The sequence below is a fragment of the Epinephelus fuscoguttatus genome, linkage group LG3 (genome assembly GCF_011397635.1).
Source record: "Epinephelus fuscoguttatus linkage group LG3, E.fuscoguttatus.final_Chr_v1".
In the NCBI taxonomy this organism is placed as follows: domain Eukaryota; kingdom Metazoa; phylum Chordata; class Actinopteri; order Perciformes; family Serranidae; genus Epinephelus; species Epinephelus fuscoguttatus.
In genome coordinates, this window is record NC_064754.1 from 11,442,685 (window position 1) to 11,462,801 (window position 20,117).

The 20,117-nt window shown below is 39.8% G+C and overlaps 1 protein-coding gene across 1 annotated transcript; it reads right to left on the minus strand.

Moving 5' to 3' along the window:
• Positions 1 to 3,938: 3,938 nt before the first annotated feature.
• On the minus strand, positions 3,939 to 19,023 carry pi4k2b (phosphatidylinositol 4-kinase type 2 beta). The gene is made up of 11 exons (XM_049571813.1): positions 18,482 to 19,023; positions 12,544 to 12,695; positions 11,832 to 11,912; positions 11,247 to 11,366; positions 10,884 to 11,015; positions 9,953 to 10,106; positions 9,156 to 9,226; positions 8,624 to 8,726; positions 7,207 to 7,340; positions 6,998 to 7,057; positions 3,939 to 5,308 (listed from the first exon to the last, which is right to left on the minus strand). The coding sequence occupies exons 1-11, from the start codon at positions 18,828 to 18,830 to the stop codon at positions 5,135 to 5,137; spliced, it is 1,530 nt and encodes a 509-aa protein (XP_049427770.1). The 5' UTR covers positions 18,831 to 19,023; the 3' UTR covers positions 3,939 to 5,134.
• Positions 19,024 to 20,117: the final 1,094 nt, after the last annotated feature.

Genomic DNA, 20,117 nt, shown 5'->3' on the forward strand with positions numbered 1-20,117 from the left:
GGGATGGTGGGTGACACCTGGGTGAGACGCCAGCCAAGCTGCAGACCATAGCTCAAGACCAACAAACAACAAAACTTGTTTTCTACCAGTCATTGCTGTGTTTCCAGCTGCTTTTAAACCCCCAAATGTGGGCGTTTTTCCATCGGAAATAGTGTCACATACATGGCTGTTCTTTGACAAGACATTACTGCTTTTCCAGTAGGGACTGTCCCACCAAAAGAGGGCATTTTAAGCCAAAACATGATCTTCTACTAACCATAACAAAGTGTTTTTGTGCCTAAACTAAAAGGTAATGCCAACATTTATTCTCGTTATTGGGTTGACAGTCCAGTGTTACAGCCTGCAGGCAATCTGTGCTACAGCTGCATTTTATATATCTGGTGCTTTTAGTGTGTGTAACAGTACAATGTAAGTTGGAAAAGCAATGGCAAAAATAATCCAGTGTATGATGGCTGAATCATATTTAGCTGCTTCCATTTTCAGTGTCCTGGTATTATACATGCTGGGGCACCTGAATACAATCATTAATGTTATTAGTCAACCCTGGGTTTTTTATGATGAGTCAAAATGTGTGCAGGGATAAAGGCTGATTGTGTTGTCAGCGCGTACCTCCTGCTTGTGTCTGCAAATCACCAATTGTTAAATGAATTAAAGTGCCGTAATTAAAGTGCACTATACTGCAACCATAACTCAAAATACAGGCCAGTTTTACTCAAAATATAAGTGATGTATCAAGCAGTTTAGTCAATGTTTTTAGAAGTTCGGCAGGCAATTTGAAAGTGATGGCTCGCTCCAAAAACTGCATTTTGAACATCAAGAGATCACAAACAGTGCCTTTAAGTTCAGCACAGGGGATGTATTCCACATGATGGCAGTGTTAAGCTTTGTGTCCCCCTACATCTTGTTGCAGCTGACACATGCACACTAATGGTATTGCAGCACATTTTCATATTATATTTCCTCTCCAGATGTGTGCTGCGCCTCAGTCAGTGTGTGGGTGTCACCTTTATCTAAACGGATGAGCGTGTGGTGACACTTCTACCAGTGACATGGTAGAGGGGGGCGTACTGTGGAGGGAGTGTGTGGGTGCGTGTTGGTGCACGTGTTTTGTTTGCACATGCATGTAGAGATGTTTTAATGAGGGCAGTTAAATTATGCACATGTTTGTGTCCACATGACTACATCTGCTCATCAATGCATTCAAATGCAGGCATTAAAATATCATCAGTCTAACCTGCTGCATGAACTGTGAGACTGAGCATCCTTCCATTGCATGTAAGAAACAGCTATGCAGTGATGGTGTCTGTTCAAGGTTTTAGTATCAATACTTTCTCTAAAGTTATTGATTACCAGGATGTTTCCATAACCATGTATATAAACTATGCTAAATGGTGCAGTGTAGGAAGGCTAATGTCCCCTGAATCCTGGAACAATTACACAATTTATCAATTTGTTGATCAGTGCTGAACTAAATTTTCAAGACAAATTGCTGAACATTCAGTAGTTTGAGCGTCTAAAATGTGAGGCATTGTTGCCTTACTCAGTTTTATTGTTGACTGAATATCTATGAGTCAATTACAGCATCACCAAACTACCTCTTTAATTATCAGAATTCTATCAGCAGGCTCTCATTACATGGGAATTATGTTTTGTACATGACTTTTCACCCCATAAAACTATTTATGGAACAACTGCAGTATCACTAGTAAAAACAGACGTATGTTCATGCAAAGTTGGCTAGATAAAAATATATAAATATAACCTTTGTTACTTAGGTACTTGCTGTGAAATCTTATTCTGACTTACAGAGAATTTAAATCTGTGGTTGAGGCCATCTCCACAGGTTTATGCCAGTTAAATAAAAATATTATGTCTTATGAAATGCTCTCAGAATAGAACCCGTGTTACTCGTGAAAGGAAAAGATAATAAGAATTCAAAATGTACTAACAAACATATAGGCAATGTTTTTCTATCCAAGAGGGAAATCGTTCAATTTGTTCAATGTCAAATATTTGTGACTTCCACAACACATTTCAAAATTTTACACGATCTCTACTTTTGGGGGGAAAAAAATCGATACAGCATAACATTGCAATATTTTTGTGTGGCAATACTGTGTCATCACACAGTGTCATGCATTGTATTTTTGATTATATAAATTATTAATATGACAAATTAAAATTTAGGTAATATTATCAATTGCTTTTTCAGTTCACTATATACATTTTGCTGCAAAAAATGGCTGAATTGAGATGAACAGACTGATACTTTATCTTATTAGAAAAAACAAATGCTGACAAAGTTTTCCTTGGGGACATAGTTGAATAAGGGTAATAAATTGCAATATATTGTATCACGATACTCGGCATATCACAACATACTTTAAATCACAATAATATTGTGTTGTGATTCAAGTATTGTGATAATATTGTATCATGGATGCTCAAGTGATTCCCAGCCCTGCTAATATAGTTAATATAGTGTTAAGATTGGCTGACTTGAATGAAAAATGCACATTTTGCAATAATGAACCTCAAACATTGACACATTTGCTTTTTTTAGACAAACTTGGAAATATTTATTTGAAGGAATACTGGTCACTCTATAAAAAATCAACCCCAAAGATGTTATTGTTTATTTTGAAAGCAATGTTAATTCATTGATTTTTTTTTGTTTGTTTGTTTGATAGACCTCGAGATCCTGCTTGGTAAATACCATACACACAAATCTAAATTTGCCATGCGAACTGCTGTTTAAGAGGTTGTTTTTTTTTGATAGATTTTTCCAGTCTAATACAGTCTCTGCAACATGTGAATAATAAGAAGAGTGTATCCACCATACATCATTATAATGACAATATGCAGTTTCTATGATGTCTGATTCTGTAAAATTTGTGTGGGGTCTGAGATATTGTGATGGGCATTTTTTTTTTTTTTTTTGTATTTTCTGACATTGTATAGACCAGTGGTTCCCAAATGGTGCGTTATTATCCAAGACTGGATCACAGGTCCTTTCTGAATGGACTGCAAGTGACCTGCAGATGTGTCAAGTTTATGAAAAAACACTCTTTTATTTTTTAGTTCAGTGGATTTCCAGCACAGACCTTTTATTTTTAAATACCATTACCTGCTGTAGAGTGAGTGATTAACCAACAGCTACTTGACAGAAACAGCAAACTAGCTTCATGACATGGTCAAACCCAAGTATGATACTGAATGTATTACGCAGTGTGGACCTTGGACTATTGACTGAGGAGAAATCTGGACCTCATGGCTGGGCCAGTTGCGAACCACTAGTATAGACGACAATTTTTCTAAATGGATCAAAAATATGAGACAGATAAATAAGTCTGAAAACAGCCATTAGTTTCAGCCTTGGATGAAAAGCAAGTTAAGGCTTAAAAACACTGGTCCTCACAGTGCAACCAACAGAAAAGACCCATAGTGCACTGCAGAATGATAGTTCATTTTAATTACCTCATGTGAAGTGTGTTCTCTCTTCTCTCAGTTTTATGGATATACACTGTAAATTCAAATGCCACATAAATGAGCTTAGTAAAGAATTCAAATAGTTTTGTTTTTAAACAAAGACAGTATAACAGAAAAGAAGAAACAGGCTGGGTAGTCTGCGTTTGGATTAAACAGTTATTAATAGCTCACTTTGACTTCAGCTGTTTCTGTTCCTGTCATAAGTTAATCATTAAGTCCACAGGTTTATTGGTCCTGTCACAGGTGTGTGGGAACTGTCTCACCCTGGCTCTGCTGAACACACTTTTGTCAACAGTGTTTAGAGACAGTAAATGTTCACAGTTGCAAGAATATTTTCTATATCATGTTGTTTCTCTTAGCAGTTAGCCAAAAAGCAGGCTGGTACCCTTTCATCTTCATCTGAATCCTTACACCATCAATGATGATTTTTTTGTGAAACAAAACAAAGATTCAAATTTCCCAAATTTTATTTTTCATTTGTTAAATATACAACTTTTCTCATACAATCATTGAGTTGGAATAAAAATTTCAAGATGCATACATAAGAAAACACAACAGCATCGAGCAAGTGTGAAATATTGTCCTCTGTTTTCTTTTTCCTCTTCATATAACGTATTATAAAGGGCAGGGACGAGGTGCCATCCGCCATGCTGCGAGGTTCAAGAGAAAGCTGCTTGCCAGCAATTAAATACATGTCAAACAACAAATACATTCATTGTTACGAAAAAAAAAAAAAAAAACCAAAGTAATTCTGACAGCATTCACTCGTATTGAAATGTTTCGGAGCAAGAATCTGTATAGAAACCGTAAACAGATTACATTCAAGCAATGTGTTTATTACTAGTCCTCCTTCCCCAAATTTCATATTCAAGTTTCAACAATACTCATTTTATTGAGCCTTGTAAATATTCCTTCCACAAACAGATTTTGGCAGTAGTGAGAGTTGAAGACACTGGGTTTGCGGTTTTGAAAACTAACACTGGCTAAAAGAGCGGTCTGACCCAGTTCTGTAGAACCAGTCAAACACTTCCAGCAGTGCGAGTGCACATCTATATTTTAACAAGTAATCCTACAAGGCAAAGCAAATAGTTTGGGACTTTATCCCAGACCTGCCCCAGATTTTTAAAAATCACTTTCTGGAGAGATCTGTGAAACCAGTCCTTAAGATTCCCAAACATACTGGACCACAGATCTGTTGGTGGTTTCTAAGTACTTCTTCTTTGGCCATTAGCCCCACCAAGAGACCCTGCAAGAGACTTCAGTAGGTACTTTGGGTGGGTAGAAAAAAAAAAATCCTTTCTGCCTCCTAACAATAAACAAAGCCCACCTCTGTGGAAAAGCCGATTATCCAATCAAGTCGCCATGGTAACCACAAACAGCCCCAAAGTCTCTAGGAGACACTGGGATGCCAATCTCTCCAGCTCCCATGCTTCTCTGAGCTCTCTTCACAAAACGAGGAATGGTCCGCAGCCAAGTTTCTTCATCTTACTTTCTATCATCTGTGTCTTCATTTCTTCTCTTGCCAAAGACATATGAGCAGTCTCCAGTGCGATATTCACATCCTCTCCCTTGCTTCCTGACTTCAGGACAAAAAAAGAGCTGTTGCAGAAGCCTCTCCTCAGCTGACCTCCTCGCTCGTCTCTGACTACCAAGAGGAGAAAAAGGGGCGCTTGCAGTGGAAGGTTTGTGTGAAGGCGTTGCCAAGTGTGACCACGCGTCCCTGGCCACCTGAGCGACTGCGCTCCACTACCACCCGGGGCATCTGCACCAGCTGGATGGGGCTCTTACCGTCCTTCAGCGCTTGGGTCAGGTTCAGCACCTGGTGATGAACAGGTTTCATAATGTGTGACAAACAGAAACCATCTTTCTGGTGTACTTGTATTTTATTTGAGTGTCTGTGAGGTTAAAGTCCCCCTCCAGACACATATTAAAGTATGTGAAAATACTCTGATATGACTAATATTTTGTTTAACATGGTTTTCCGACATAAAAAGTAAAAAAAAAGAACACTCATAAAAAAGGGGCTGGAAGCAGATCTTCTCTCCATTGACCATTGAAAGAGCAGTGTGCATTAAAGATGGCTAGCGTTAGCATTAGAGGAAAGATCAGAGAGATTCAGCCACACATGTTTGAGCCTCAGTCAGACCCAGACTCAGATGAGGGAAACTGGAAACTCTGCTGTCTGAACTGGGGTAGGCTTAACTTTAATGGAGGGCATCTCTAAACACTTCCAAAATCTGAAGCAACATGGATTATGCTAGTCTAATCTACTCTGTTGAAAACAACTTCGATAATTTCCTGTCAAATTGATTTATTGTTTCAGCTCAAATGGAAATAGAAGACAGCATCTTGTAGCTGAGGCCTATTAAAGTGGTGGCCTGTGGACCACATCAGGCCCAGAAGCAACCTCCGACTGGCCCAGTTTACATAAATATGATAAAATATGTAAACTACATATAGTTTGTGGAAGTAGCTAATGAGTGAGCCATCTTGCCTCCATCTTATCTCTGTTGAGTTACACAAGCCCCGTGTGAATCAGATAAGATGTACGGATCAGGTAGCAACACTGTCAATCATATTCACAGATTGTTTTCTCATGTGATGCAGCTCTGACCAAGCTTAGAAGCTTTTCACAACATCTGAGCTGTGGTTGAAAAGTCAAACAATACACCCTATGTCTTTTCCTGAACACCTTTCCTTGACCTCGATGGAAAACGTCATGAGGTGAGGTGTGTGTGTGGGAGGAGGGAGATACTGGTAGAAAGAGATTGAGTTTGTCATTGGTTACTGTTGTAGCCACTTGTTATGGTTCTGTGCATTGATGGCTCTTTCTTAATCGGTGTCCACACTTTGTAATGTGCCTGGGTCAGATATGTGACCAAAAATATATATTTTTTTATTTATAAAGTGAAATGATAACCATTGTTTTTTTTTCCTACTACATTAATTTGCATTTGTTTAAAATTCGTCATTAAAAAGAGCTAAAAAAGGTTTTGAATAGGCTGCTGAAAATGTCTGACCATCTACATTACCTGGTTTTAAAATCCAGCCCAATTACATTTGTAAATGAATAGCCTGATGTAGCCTAAGCAGAACACTAGGCACCGTTAATACATCAAAAAAGAGACGTGTTTTAAAGAAGTTACTGTCTGCTGTTATCTTCCTTTACGCACTGTAATCATTATGCCATGTCACACTCAGTGGTCATTTATCCAAAGAGGTAAAGGGAAAAGCAGGGGTGGAGGTGAGGAACAGAATAGACAGACAAGAAAGAAGAGGCAGGGCATTAGAGGGTGGAGGGTGAGGAATTAGGTCAAGATGGGTGGTGGCATGTTACAGAGCAAACAACAAAAGTGACTGAAAGTAGGGCACAGGAGAGAAAGAGAGGCGAGCAAGGTAGGATATAAAAGGAAGGAACAAAACAGAGGACACAAAGGAGATGGACTAAAAAGGCAGAGAGGCTGATAGGAAAAACAGAGTCAAAAATACTTTAAAAAAGGCAACTCACCTGTCCCCTCATGACAGACATCTGTCTCTCAAACATGGTTTTATCAAAGCCTTTATCTGTCTGAAGAGAAAAACAACAACTCCTGTTAGCAGGTGTCACTACAATCAAAAGTTAGCATGTTACTGTGCTGACAGACAGCTGCCCGCGTCATTTTAATCTGTATGAGCAGAGAAAACGGGAGAGGAGAAGAACTGCATGGTGGCATGTACCTTGAACATCTCATAGAGGTCCTCACAGAGGTCTTGGACAAAGTTCATGTCAGAGAGGCGGGACAGCACCAGGTCTCTGGTCTCCTGGGAGAAGGCCACCTTAGCCTGGGGGAGCCATGCCCAGTGGAATGGGTCTGACAGAAGGAGGCAACAGTACACTTTGTCACCACCAAACACTGTATGACATCAAACAGCCTTTACCTGCCACTACAGCCAAAGCCTCCCTTTTTCACAAGTGCAGAACTAGTTGAGGAGTCTGAACTGTCTAGCTATATGACACTGTGTCTGCGGTGGTTCTAAAATATTGTAACATGTCCTTCAATTTCTTTTCACCAGGACAATCTCAAAAATGGATCTAGCAAGACTAGACTAGACTAATGAATCAAAAATAAAAAGCTACTTTACTATTTGATGGACAGAAAACTAAAATAATAGTTTAGCTTATTCACGATCTTGTAGAGAGCTCAGATGTCTGTAAAGTAAACATGAAGCTACAGCAAGCAGCTGGTATCTATACACAAAGACTAAAGCTCACTAACAACATGTTAAATCTTGTTTATTTAACCCTTACAAACACCAAAATGCTGTAGGGTCAGGCTATCTGTTTCCTCCTGTTTCCAGTCTTAATGCTAAGCTAAGCTAGCAGCTGTCTGCTGGTTCTAGTTAAACGTGTAGAGCAAAGATGGGTGGTATTAATCATGGCTCGAAAGCGAATAAGTGAATTTCCACACAATTTAAACTAGACTGCAACTACAGATTAATTTTACTGTCAATTAATCTGGTGATTATTCTCTTGATTAATCCATTAGTTGTTTGGTCTATAGAATCATCAGTGTTTCCTGAAGCTCAAGTTGATGTCCTGAAATGTCTAGTTTTGTCCATAACTAAAAGATAGTCAGTTTATTGTCATAGAAGACTAAAGAAACCAGAAAATATTCAGATTTAAAAAGTTGCATTTTGGCTTTTATCTTAAATGACTCAAACCAATTTACTGATAATCAAACTAATTTGCGATTAACATAATAGTTGACAACTTCTTGATTAGTCTTTGCAACCTCATTTCAAACTATTCCTTTAACTGATAATAACTTTCACAGGCCTGACTGAGAACAACTTTAAAATAATAAAACTAACAAAAATAATCTAAAATTGAAAAGTTTTCTTGTGTTTCACATAATTAAAAAATATTACTATTAGTGCTATTGTCACCGTATTTTAACTAAATATATAGTATGATCGTACTGTGCATTTTCTGGCATTTTATGGACTAACGGACAAAAAAGTAATTAATCCAGGGTCAAATTCAACAACCACTGTTAACACCATTATTAGTAAGGACAAGGTGTTGACACAAACAGTGAGGAGCGAAGACAGAACATGTATGAAGACAGGTGAGGGAGAAAAGAGACCAACATACAGGCTCTCCATTCGTCCGGGTGTTTAAAAGGGAAGGCCAGGCCGTTGTCGATTGCTGCGATCTTCATGCAGGAGTCGGAACTATTCTCTGGCCACTCTGCATCCTACAGCAAAGGGAAAGAGGATCAGAGACGTCATCATCAACAACTGAGTGAGTGATTTATGGCAAATGACCACTGATCACAATCCAAAGGCCTGATTAATTAGACAGATAGATGACAACCTTTGCTCCTTTATCAAAGCATGGCAAACAATGGTTGATGAAGGGGAGTCAGACAGTGTTCAGGTTAGTGTAACCAACAAAGTCACTAGGGTACCAGTTTGTTCCAGACCTGCAATATCAGAGCTATTGTCTGTCTATGTGGGCCCCTGTGTGTGAATGAGTGAAAGAGCATCAAGTGCACGTGTTTGTTCAAACTGTTTTTGTGTGAAAATGGATCAGCATTCCAGCAGTTCAGATCCATGAAGCAGTGTCGGAATTTACTCTATAATTAGTCTGAACACACCCTCAGTGCATGCTGATTTAAACTCACCTTTTGTCCCTCCTCTTCTCCTTCTTCTCCTGGCTTCTCATACTTGATCAACCAGTTATCATTTCCTCGATCTGAGGAGGACGGCAAAGAGAGAATGAGAGGGGAGTGTAAAGTAATGCCTGACAAACATTAGCAGACTTAATAAAAAACTTTGAAAGGACTTTTAAAAACTAAATACTGACACCCTCTGTAGTCACACACTCTAAGATTTTGCAAAGACTGGGGATCTTGCAGGGTCACTATTTGTAAGACTACAACTAGATTCCTTTTGAGATTATTTCCCCATCCTGCTCCTTGTGGAAAATATGCCAAACTCTCCTTAAGAAATATTACACATTAACAAGACCTTGCATATCCACAAAAAATGACAATAAATAACAAGAAAAACAAGAAAAGAGGCATCATATGTTGACAGTATTCTTGTCAGTTCGGCATCAGTAAAATCCACAAAAAGTATTTGTGCTCAAACTTTACATTTAGGATTTTGTTTCCTCCACTCCCTACAAGCCTCTGTTGCTGTGCTACTGTGGTGCTGAGTGTGGATCAGATACATGCCGAATTCAACACAGACTACTGTTTACTCTGCAACTCCCCCAGTTACTCCTTCTTTTCCACAGAACCAGACTAGAAATGAAATTTGTTCATGTTCAATATCACCAAAATCAGTGAATGCAGGTAAAACTGCCAACATTGTAGGAACAGGAACGTTACAAATTTGGAGAGATGGACTGTTATGCAATGCTGTGTTGAGGTTTAGTAAACACTGTGTTCAAATGTCAGCACAGAAACCCCCTCACCTGTGTTTCTGATGACGTAGTCCAACACTACCAGTCGCTCAAACTGTGACTGCAGCTGCTTCCTGATGTTCTCTGGCAGAGGTTCTGCCTCGAAGCGCCGCAGCCAGTAATCTGCCTCGCGGTAACCCTCCACAAACAGCTGAAACGAGCCCACCTGGACACAAACACACACCGCCATCACATACACATGAAAAACAGAATGTTGTGAAACTCGAGGCAGCTTGTTGAGATGGCAATAAAAGCAGTTGGGTGCAATGATGTAACATGTAAAACTGTGATGTCAACAGGCCGAAATGTCAGCAGTGCATGACAGTAGAAACACAAAGCCAACTTCCTCATACTACTTCCTGAACACATTCTTTCAGCCACCTTTTCACAGTGTCTAACATTTACACAGCTATAGATCGTCACTGAGGCTGTCTGAGATGAGAAACAGGGAGGTGTAAAACGTTACTGTACAAAAAATGCTAAAATTGGCGCTGGGTGTGAGTACAGCACATGACAAAAGAGATAAGAATACACAAGCACTGTTTGAAGGACCCTGAAAAAAGAACACAGTGTGAAGCAGAGATGACATTTATGCTTCCTCTGACCTATTTATTTGAATAAACCTGTCTTTTCAGGGAACGGAGAGCGTGACACGATTCCTTTCACTGTCCTCCACCAGGACTGCATCAGAAGCTATTCTGAGCCCTCCACTCACTGAGACCACACAAACCTTTCAATTCATCATAATAAGACAGCGAACCATGTGTATGTGAAATAAAAACATTAACAGAAAATGTGTAAATATGTTCGTATTAAATTGTTATTAGTTCTAGTTAATGTCATTTGTAAAGCCCTTCTCAGAACGCAGCTACAAAGTATTTTACATACATAACAGCTAAAAGTCAGTGACATTACACTATGTAGAGTTACCACTCTCTTTTACCTTTGGTGGCAGGCCCACTCTGTGGAAGCGTCGTCCCACCTTGGGGACTTTCTCTAAAGCGTACTTCTTCCCCCTGGATTTGGCTCTGTCGATGGCGCTGTAGTGAAACGTCTCACTGGCCAAATACACCACCTGATTATAAAAGGAAGATGCTCAGTTACAACTGGTTTGGCTGTACCTTGTGGCCACTGCTGGATAGCTTCTGCTACAGCTAGAACACAATCACATCTACATCCAGATCAGTTCAGGTGATCACTTAATATTCTTTTTCAGTACATTTACAGATTTCAGTTAAACTCCAATAGCATGTTGCAAACTTAAGAACTTTACAGTGCAATATCGTGCATGCAGTCAGTGCCCCACCTTCGTTTTCGGCACCACTCCCAGGCCGAGCTTGGTATCAACCAGTGAGGCAGCAGCCTCTGAGAGGTAACCCTGGTTAGGCAACAAGCAGCCTCGGCCAAAACAACACGGACAACACAGCTAGTGTGAAAGGAAAAGAGAAAAGGCAACCTTGAGAAAGCTGCTGTGGAGTACATCCCTTTTAAAATCATCATCACAATGTAAACTTGTGCGATAAACACATCGCAAAAGGCTGCAGGGATTTTCTGAGTTATTTGAAAGATAATATCATTAGAAAACTGCAAATTAAAATGTTGCTATCATTCTTGTTAATTGGTACCTTTGTGTTCTGTTCAATATTTAATCAGTTTGTTCATTAATAGAATGCTGGAAATGATTTCCTTTCATTTTCTTTAATTCATTAAGCAATTTGTTGTATTTTAGCAGCATGCTGCAGCAGCAGAGAACTAAGTACACTTAAATATCTGTTTATTTATTAAAAGGAAATAACTGTATAGCATATCGCATATTTTCCTTATATCGTACAGCCCTTCTACTTTTACTGCTACAGTTGTTTACATGCAGATAAAACATATGACAGCGTACCTTGTGAAAATATTTGGTCCATTTGGGGTTCAGGTGACCGTAAGGCTCCTCTGACTTTGGTTTGAAAACACCAATAATTTTCTGCAGAAGGAAAAGAGAAGGACAAAAGTGTTGCACATGGCGGGCGATGGGTAACACAGCACACACAGGGACATAACTAGCAATTTTTAATTTACGGAACCTTTAAAGAGCAAGATTAAAGAACGGCATGCAAGACACGTAAAGTTACAATGCAACAAATGTAAAGTGACAGAGATGCTGCTAACAAGTTGGAGATCAATATCTTTTCCCTGAGGTGTACATTAAACTTGTTAATGTGATGCTAACTGTGCTATCTGTTATCGATGTGGCTGGCTGCATTATTCAGTGAGTCTCCACAGTGGATTCCTCCTGTGAACTTTCCAACTCACCTCCTGTTCACTTCTTTCAGCAGCTGTACTCTGCTGTTTAAAAGTAATGTAGAACCACCTTATAGGGAGCTAAATCAAAAAGCCAGCACGGTTAATCACCAGCTAGAATTTCTACACTAGCAGGATAAATCTGGATGGGGAAAGTGAAGATATTATGCTTTCTTAAATCTCCTAACGAATATAAAACAGCCTAATGCGCAAGGCTTTCAAAATGTTTTAAAGCTATTTTTAGTCCACGCTCCATTGTCCTTCCTCTCCTTCACTGCTCATTTATCAGTGTCATTCCTCTATCCCGTCCTCACCCCTTTTGGGTCTTTGACAAAGTAGCTCCCACTGGAACCCTGGGAAATCCTCTCTGGAAAGACGCCATTCTCAATAGCTTGTTCAGCCCTTTGGATGATATCTGCAAACTCGGGATCATCAGGGAAATGGTTGAAGTCCCCACTGTTGGTACCTGGAGTGGGGAAAAAAGTTCAGATAAATACTTCAGACTAGTAAAATAGCGATGACATTTCCTGCATCATCATGCCACTTTCAAAATATGGTGTTAAATTCATGTCAAGCAGTTTAATACTTCATTTTCGTGAACCTCAAGTATCATCAGGTAAGAGCCATGGCAACCTGTGTCATAAAAAGGCCATGAATGATGAAAAATGTCTTTTAATTGCTGTATGAATGATGCATAATGTTGTGTGTGTTTAAACGTGAACTGAGATTTGAAAAAGTCCCAAAACTATTTCAGTAAGATCAATATTTATACAAAATTTAAAGAAAATTCTCACAATTTCATCCAAATAATTTATATTTCTGTGCCCATAAGCCTATCTACAGGTCAATATTTTGCTTCTCCTCTAATTACCCATTCTCCTGTGTCCTATCATGCACACAATTAGTATGTGAGAGGCAACCGGAGCCATCCATCCATTCTCTAAATCGCTTATCCTGTTCAGGGTCATGGGAGGCTGGAACTGTTCCCAGCACACACTGGGTGAGAGGCAGGGTACAACCAGGACAGGTGGCCAGTCTATCACACACACATTAACACATAAGGGCAATTGAGAATATTATTTCACCAAACCTGCAAGTCTGTGTGATGAAACCCACACAGGTACACTAATATCCACACACAGGTCCAGTTGGTCATTGGATTTAAACCTCACTCTGAGGCGACAGAGCTGAATGAGTGACTCGGCCACGATCTGCAGATCTGAAATTACTCTCTGGCTGTGACTGCTGGCTGATGGGGATTGGATGCTAATAATTCCTTGATGATGGCCCAATCATATGACACGACACGTTCTACTGCCTCCTCCTCAAAGCACAGTCAGCTGACAGAAAGGCTCCATATGCTCTGTATCAGTCACACTAAAGTCACAGTGGGATGGAGGGAGGGATGAAGGGAGAGACACAGGGAGGAGGAAAGAATGGACAAAGGAACGGCAGGACAGTTAACACGCCGTTTGTCACAGAGAGATAAGGAGAAACAAAGATAGCTTTGAAGCTAATTCACTTGAAGAGAGGCTGAGAGAGAAGCAAATTAAAAAGAAGGAAGGGGAGAACAGAGGGATGGAGATATGCAAAAATTACATCAGGGACCTGGATTATCTAAAAAGTAGATACATGTCAGGGTTTTGCTCGCCATGTGGCCCGCCTTGAACTGACCAAATAATACATTAAAATGTCCTATCATCTGTCTGTTTGGAGTCAAATTCAATTTCTTTTACTTCACAGGGAGACTCTAAAAGATGTCCACACAGTGTTTTTGTTCCCATTTTGGGTGATTTGTTCCTTCATGAGCTTATTCTTCACTGAGATCTCACTCTAAAAGCCACATACTGCTTAAAGGGAAATTTTGGTTTATTTCAACCTGTCTCCTATTGTCCTAAATTTGTTTCAAGTGACTAGTGACATAGAAATAATAGTTAGCATGTTAGCCGTTAGCCTAGATACAGCTGTAGCATCAGACCTGTTAAAACGTAAGTGAACGGGCATACCTTCAAGTGCAAAGTTAGTCCACAAAACAAGCCTTTTTTTCCCACAAAGACCGCCTCATATCGTTAGGATAAATGTCAGAGAACATATAGAAAACGACATGTAAACTGTTGTCTTACCTTACCGGTGTGGTGCCATGTTTGTTTACCATCTAACTCTGCTTTCCAAAGCGCAGCCGAAATATATCTCGCGAGCTCTAGATTAAGCCCAGAGACAGGTTGAAATAAACCAAAATTTCCCTTTAAAGCTGTTCATATTTTCAACATCTGTGCATGAGGTGCACCTCAAAGTAGTGCTAGGGTACCAAAACTGATGTATTAAGCAAGGCTGCACTCCTGTTTTGTGCTCCATTTGGCACTTTGTAAGCCTAATTCGTACTGCGAAATTATTAAACCCATGCCCTGAGAGGGAGCCTGAAAGTAGAGCACTTGATGATTTTAAGAGCAAGTCTAACTTCTGCAAACATCACCAGCAAGTCTGATCACCCTTTTGCAAACTGCCACAAGACTTGACAATCAGCCCTCTGGATGAGGCCAATTTTCATTAAACTATATATACCAGTATGTAAGGCTGCGCAATACATCTAATATATACTGTCAGGGATGGGGATTGATACGATTATATTGATACGTGATCAGTTTTGTGTGGAAAAGGGAGGCCTACACAGGTTTTCTTGTCTCTGAGTCTGAACACAGTGTAGCTGCATGGAGCTAGTAATGATAACTGGATATTTATCCTAGGTAACAGATGTGCTGCTCACAATATTGGCACATGTGTGGAGAGTGTCAAATTCATCATAATCCTGGAATTTAAGCCCATGGTGTTGAAATAATCATTTACAAGCAGCACTGTTGTCGTCTGTTGTGAAATAAAGCCACGTTTTCGACCACTTCTCCCTCTCTGCCATGACTCCTCCTTGTTGCAAGCTTCCAGCAGAGTAAACGCATGAGCTTAACATCAGAAAACCATGCCAGCATTGATAAAAGGAACTGATAAGCTTGGAGACCTACATTTCTAATGGATGGGACAATTTGGAACTGGTTCTCAATTGTAACTGGCTTGCTATTCCCGTCCCTAATGTACTGCCATATTGACCAGGGATCTTGTTTCTCAGTGGAACCTTCCCGGCTACATAAAGAATAAATAAAATATCAATACCTTAATGTGACACTAGATATCATCTTAGATTTTGGATATTGTAATATCATATGTGTTGTCTTCTCCTGGTTTTAAAGGCTGCAGTACAGTAAAGTGATGTAATTTTCAGGACTTTCCAAACTCCTCTAGTTGTTCTTTTATTTGGCTTTACCCACTTTGTCATTATATCCACGTTACTGATGATTATTTATCAAAAATCTCATTGTGTAAATATTTTTTCTCCATACCATTCAGCCCTAGCTTACATATAACACATTCAGTTTACATGAGCAGTATTCCAAACTCCTAGATCCTTATCTGGAGGAATATGTGGTCAAAAAAATTAGCCTTCATGCAACGTACCTGGATCAGTCCACACAGTGTTGTGTGTATGTCATTGCTGTGCATTCTTGTGGTCTAAATGGAAAATGCTTGATATTAGAAAGACATGTAACATGTGATCCTCTGATTTTGCGCATATCTTACACCATTTTGCCATTTACCTATTATGAGACAGGCCATTCCCTTGCAGCTCACGGCAACCCCCTGAAGCTGGAGGTCTTCTGGTTGATTAATATTTAGCAAGTTCTAATTTCTTTCTAATATGCCACAAGAAGTGTGGCCATGAAGGTATCATTTTGGTTCTCTAAAGGGAGCTGATTGTTCTTTTAAAAAGACTTTAATATGGAATTAATATGGACAACACAGACTTAAATACAGACTGTGAGAAAGTGGGGTGGCTCTAAATTACAACACTATTTGTCTGTGAGTATGACAGAGCTGACACAATATTTTGTCTTCATCATTTATTTTCCAACAATAGATGCAGTGTGTTTATTGAGCTGTCTTGCCTGATGATTGATGTATACTTGCACTGGATTGTACTGTTGATGAAAATCTGATAATATCATTGTGTAGTGTGACTGCAGGAGGTAGCAGACAGGAATGTCTCTCTCTGTCTCCATTATTTTCACCCCACAGAAAGCTTGAGCGAAAGTAACTACACGTGTAGACTTCCTTTATCCCGAATTCCCTCTTCATCATCATCATGCACTGTACTGAGCTACAGAGTGTTTGCATGTCTGTCTGTGGGTTTGCTTGCACAAAGGCCTTATGCATATTTAATGTCTGTCTCTCAGAGCCCTCGGACAGTTAATGGGCCCAACAGAGGTTTTTCACAGCAGGAGTGCAGCTTGCTCAGAGCTCTGGAGACCCGCTGACCTGCAGTGCACACGCATGTCGCAACACTGCTGTACTCTGAAAAAGGTTACTGCTAAGATGTGTGGCCAACTTCAACTTTACACTCAACTTTATATCTAAGTCACTACAAACACTCTTGCCCTGTGCTTAGATGGTTACATGATTAAATATTTCATCATGCATGCAAATGTACCAATCAAGATTTAACATATTTTGCATCATTTTAAATCTGATCATTCCCATTTCTTCCTACACACTGGGAGTACTCTTGGACAATGGATCCTGGTGAAAAGGAGACAGTAGGAACAGCAGTTTGGCAGATAATATAAATGTAAATTTCAGCTTGAAGGACTCACATGGTTTATGGTCCTGTTCCGTGAGATATGCATGGCAGGATGTAACTGCAATAATTTGCAATGGAGATTGGTGTGACATTTTACATCACACAAAGCGACACAGTGCAACGGCTCTCAGGACTGGGCCTATGTGTGATCCTAATTTGTGATGCACTGAATTAAAATGGTGTTGTGATTCCAGATCTGAACATCATTATTGTAAAAGGCCAGAGGAAATAGGACACTAACACCTGTGATTTCAGGCTCAGCGTGGCTACCTGTGGCCTAGATTTCTGGCCCCGATAGAACAGGGTTGAACAATAGATCTCTGCAGAGAAATAGAGACCAGTGGAAGTGAATATAAATGGAAGCGAATGCTCCAAAATTATGTTGCAGGGGAAAAAATGGTGGGCAGTATGAGGGGGAGTGGTGTTGAATCCAGTTAGTTGTTAAGTCAGGATATGTGCCGCTTCCATGGTGACGAGATCACCTTTTCTTTGTTATCCACTGACTGTACCATCCTTTTCTTTTTATAATCCAAGACAAATCTATTGCTGAGAATATGTAAGGCTCCCTGGAAACCTTAACATATCTGCTTGATCTGAATTGACATGAACACAGAAAAACAAAAATAAATGAAATACTGATAAATCATACTGGGTGAAATGGAGAAAAAAATAAAAATCACAATATTTTGGACCAACTACCTCATTGTTAATAATGAAGAGTTGACTATTTGGGCTTTCACAAGATATTTAAACAATGATATTTTTGATAGACGATCACCAGAAATGTGGATGTAATGACTAAGGAAGTAAAGGCGAATAATAAAACAGTTAGAGCATACTGTAATGCAGCCTTTAAAACCAAGAAAAGACAACACTTATGATGTTACAATTACCTAAATCTAATACGATGTCTCTTAATAATGATATGATGATATGATTTAAGGGTGTTCAGGGTGAGGGCATTTTGTAGTTACTGTTTACTGTACTCGTGGCTGGATTTCTATGCAGTGCTCAGGTCACCAGGTGAAAGTGCCAGCTCGTATCAGCCACTTGATAACATGCAGCTGTTACATCAGCTCACTGGAAAATACACAGATGGTAGATAAAGTACAGACTACATCTCTATGCAAATACAACCCTATAATACAGTCAATGCAACATGAATGTATGGACAGTCTTAACATTAACCCAGCACTTGTTTGCTTAGGAACTCAGTAGTTTTCTGCTGAGCAACAACTACAAATTATTGCTATATATCTTATTAATATTCTACGTTTTGGTTGCCTGCAGGGGCCCTTGGGGGACCATGAAGGGACTCAGTGAAACGGTTAACACTCCCCACAAGGCATGCATGACATCACAGCTTTAACCACGTTGCATTTACTGGTATTTAAATAGCTCCCAGTAATCAGCCTGTGTCATTTTCCACTGAACCAAATGCGACATAAACATACAGTATGTTCCTCAGCACATATCCTCATTGAGTGCGGGCTGCCTGATGTAACTCAGCTGCCTGTGTGTGTACTTCCTTTCATCCAATCTCGATGACATCGATCCAAAACAATTACCTGGGGAGGCCAAGGTGTCTTTATCCGACGACGAGCTGTGTCTGTTCCGCCTGCTCCGCTTCTCCCGTGCGCCCCGCGGAGACGACGAGCTTCCTGCTAAGCACGGTAACAACAGCGCCTCTTCGCCGGAGCCGTCAGTCTCCAGCTCCGTCAAGACGCTTTCACAAGAGTCCGAGATACGAACAGCGGCTCCGGGGTTCGCCGCAAGTCCCAAACCTATCCTGTTCCTATCAAATAATACCGCTGGACGGTCTGACGAGTGAAAGTTACACTCCGAAGCAGGAACCGCTGTTGCTCCGGTGTCCAGCGCGGGCTCGCTGGTCTCCGTCGGGTCGCATTCTGACATCATTGTTGCTCAGTTTTTAATACATACAGTTACATGTACATTAAATTACACCGACTTCCCTTTAAGCTGTCAGCCGTCCATTTTAAACAGACTCCATTGTTTCCACGAGTATATGAAGCCCTAATAAATTATTCGAAAGCAGCTGCTTTCGCTCACCGATATGTCCACATAATCCGTCAAGCTCGTCTGCGCTGCTTCCTAGTTGGGGCACTGCGCATGCGCAACAAAAAGAACACCGTTGGACAGTTGCCTTCAAGTGCTCGTTGTCAAGTCCGAACTCCGGAAATTTTAAACCAGGGGTCACCAACCATTGATAGTGAAATGAAATGAAATGAAATAGACAAAACAAAATAAAATGAAATGAAATGAAATAGACAAAACAAAGCAAAACAAAATAAAACAAAATAAAATAAAATTAATACAATTTAATAATAAAATAACATAACATAACCGAACATAACTTAACATAAAATAACTTAAAATAAAATAAAATGAATTCTGGAGCCACCAAACATTTTAAGCCTCATAATAAACGGGGTAAGAAATCCTATTTAGTGTAAATTAGCCCATCAACATTACTAGTAGGTCTAAATGATTATTCTCCATGCTATTTATGATTATTTGGTACTTTGCAGTGCTGGTTGTACAAGCAAAAAAATCTGACCACCATTTAATTCTGTATTTTCCTCCCAGACTTTTTCCTTTTTTTGGATTTGGAATGTATCGTTAAGCTAGATTCAAGACTAAACTCAGCTACTGAGGTTTGGCGCCAGGCTGTAGACATTGTAGTTGTTGAAATGTTAAAACATTTTCTTTAGTGTATAGGCTGAACAGTTTTACAGCTGGAGAGTGTCATAATCACTTCAGACCAATAACAATGATAATGAAAACTAAAATGTTAAACAGTAATTGTTATTCACAACCGTTTCATTTTTTTTGTCAAAGCCACAGGGAGCCATTGGAGAAGGGCTAATGAGCCACATGCAGCTCCAGAGCCGTAGGTTGCCTACCCCTGTTTTAAACCTTAGCAATTTCTTTGTGAAATTTGCACTCGATAATAACAGTTAGGCAAAACATTTGATTTACCATTGAAATCACCTATGTCACATAGTAAGATGATAGCAAATGGAAGGTATTAGCCAAATATTAGCTTTACACTCCAGAACAAGTACTTTTAACATCAACAAAAGAGTATGGGTTCACCTGTTGGCCTGATTTGAAGAAGGCTTTGCACAGAAACACTTTCTTTCCTTTGCTCTTTCTCTCTCTGCCTCTGTCGCTTGTTTGCAA

Coding starts and splice junctions, on each gene's coding strand:
- pi4k2b (XM_049571813.1), bottom strand. CDS start 18,830: ATGATGTCAGAATGCGACCCGACGGAGACCAGCGAGCCCGCGCTGGAC. Junction 10,107..10,883: donor GAGTGGGCCTGCCACCAAAG/GTAAAAGAGAGT, acceptor GTTTGTGTCCAG/GTGGGCTCGTTTCAGCTGTT. Junction 8,727..9,155: donor GAGAAGAGGAGGGACAAAAG/GTGAGTTTAAAT, acceptor CCTTTGCTGTAG/GATGCAGAGTGGCCAGAGAA.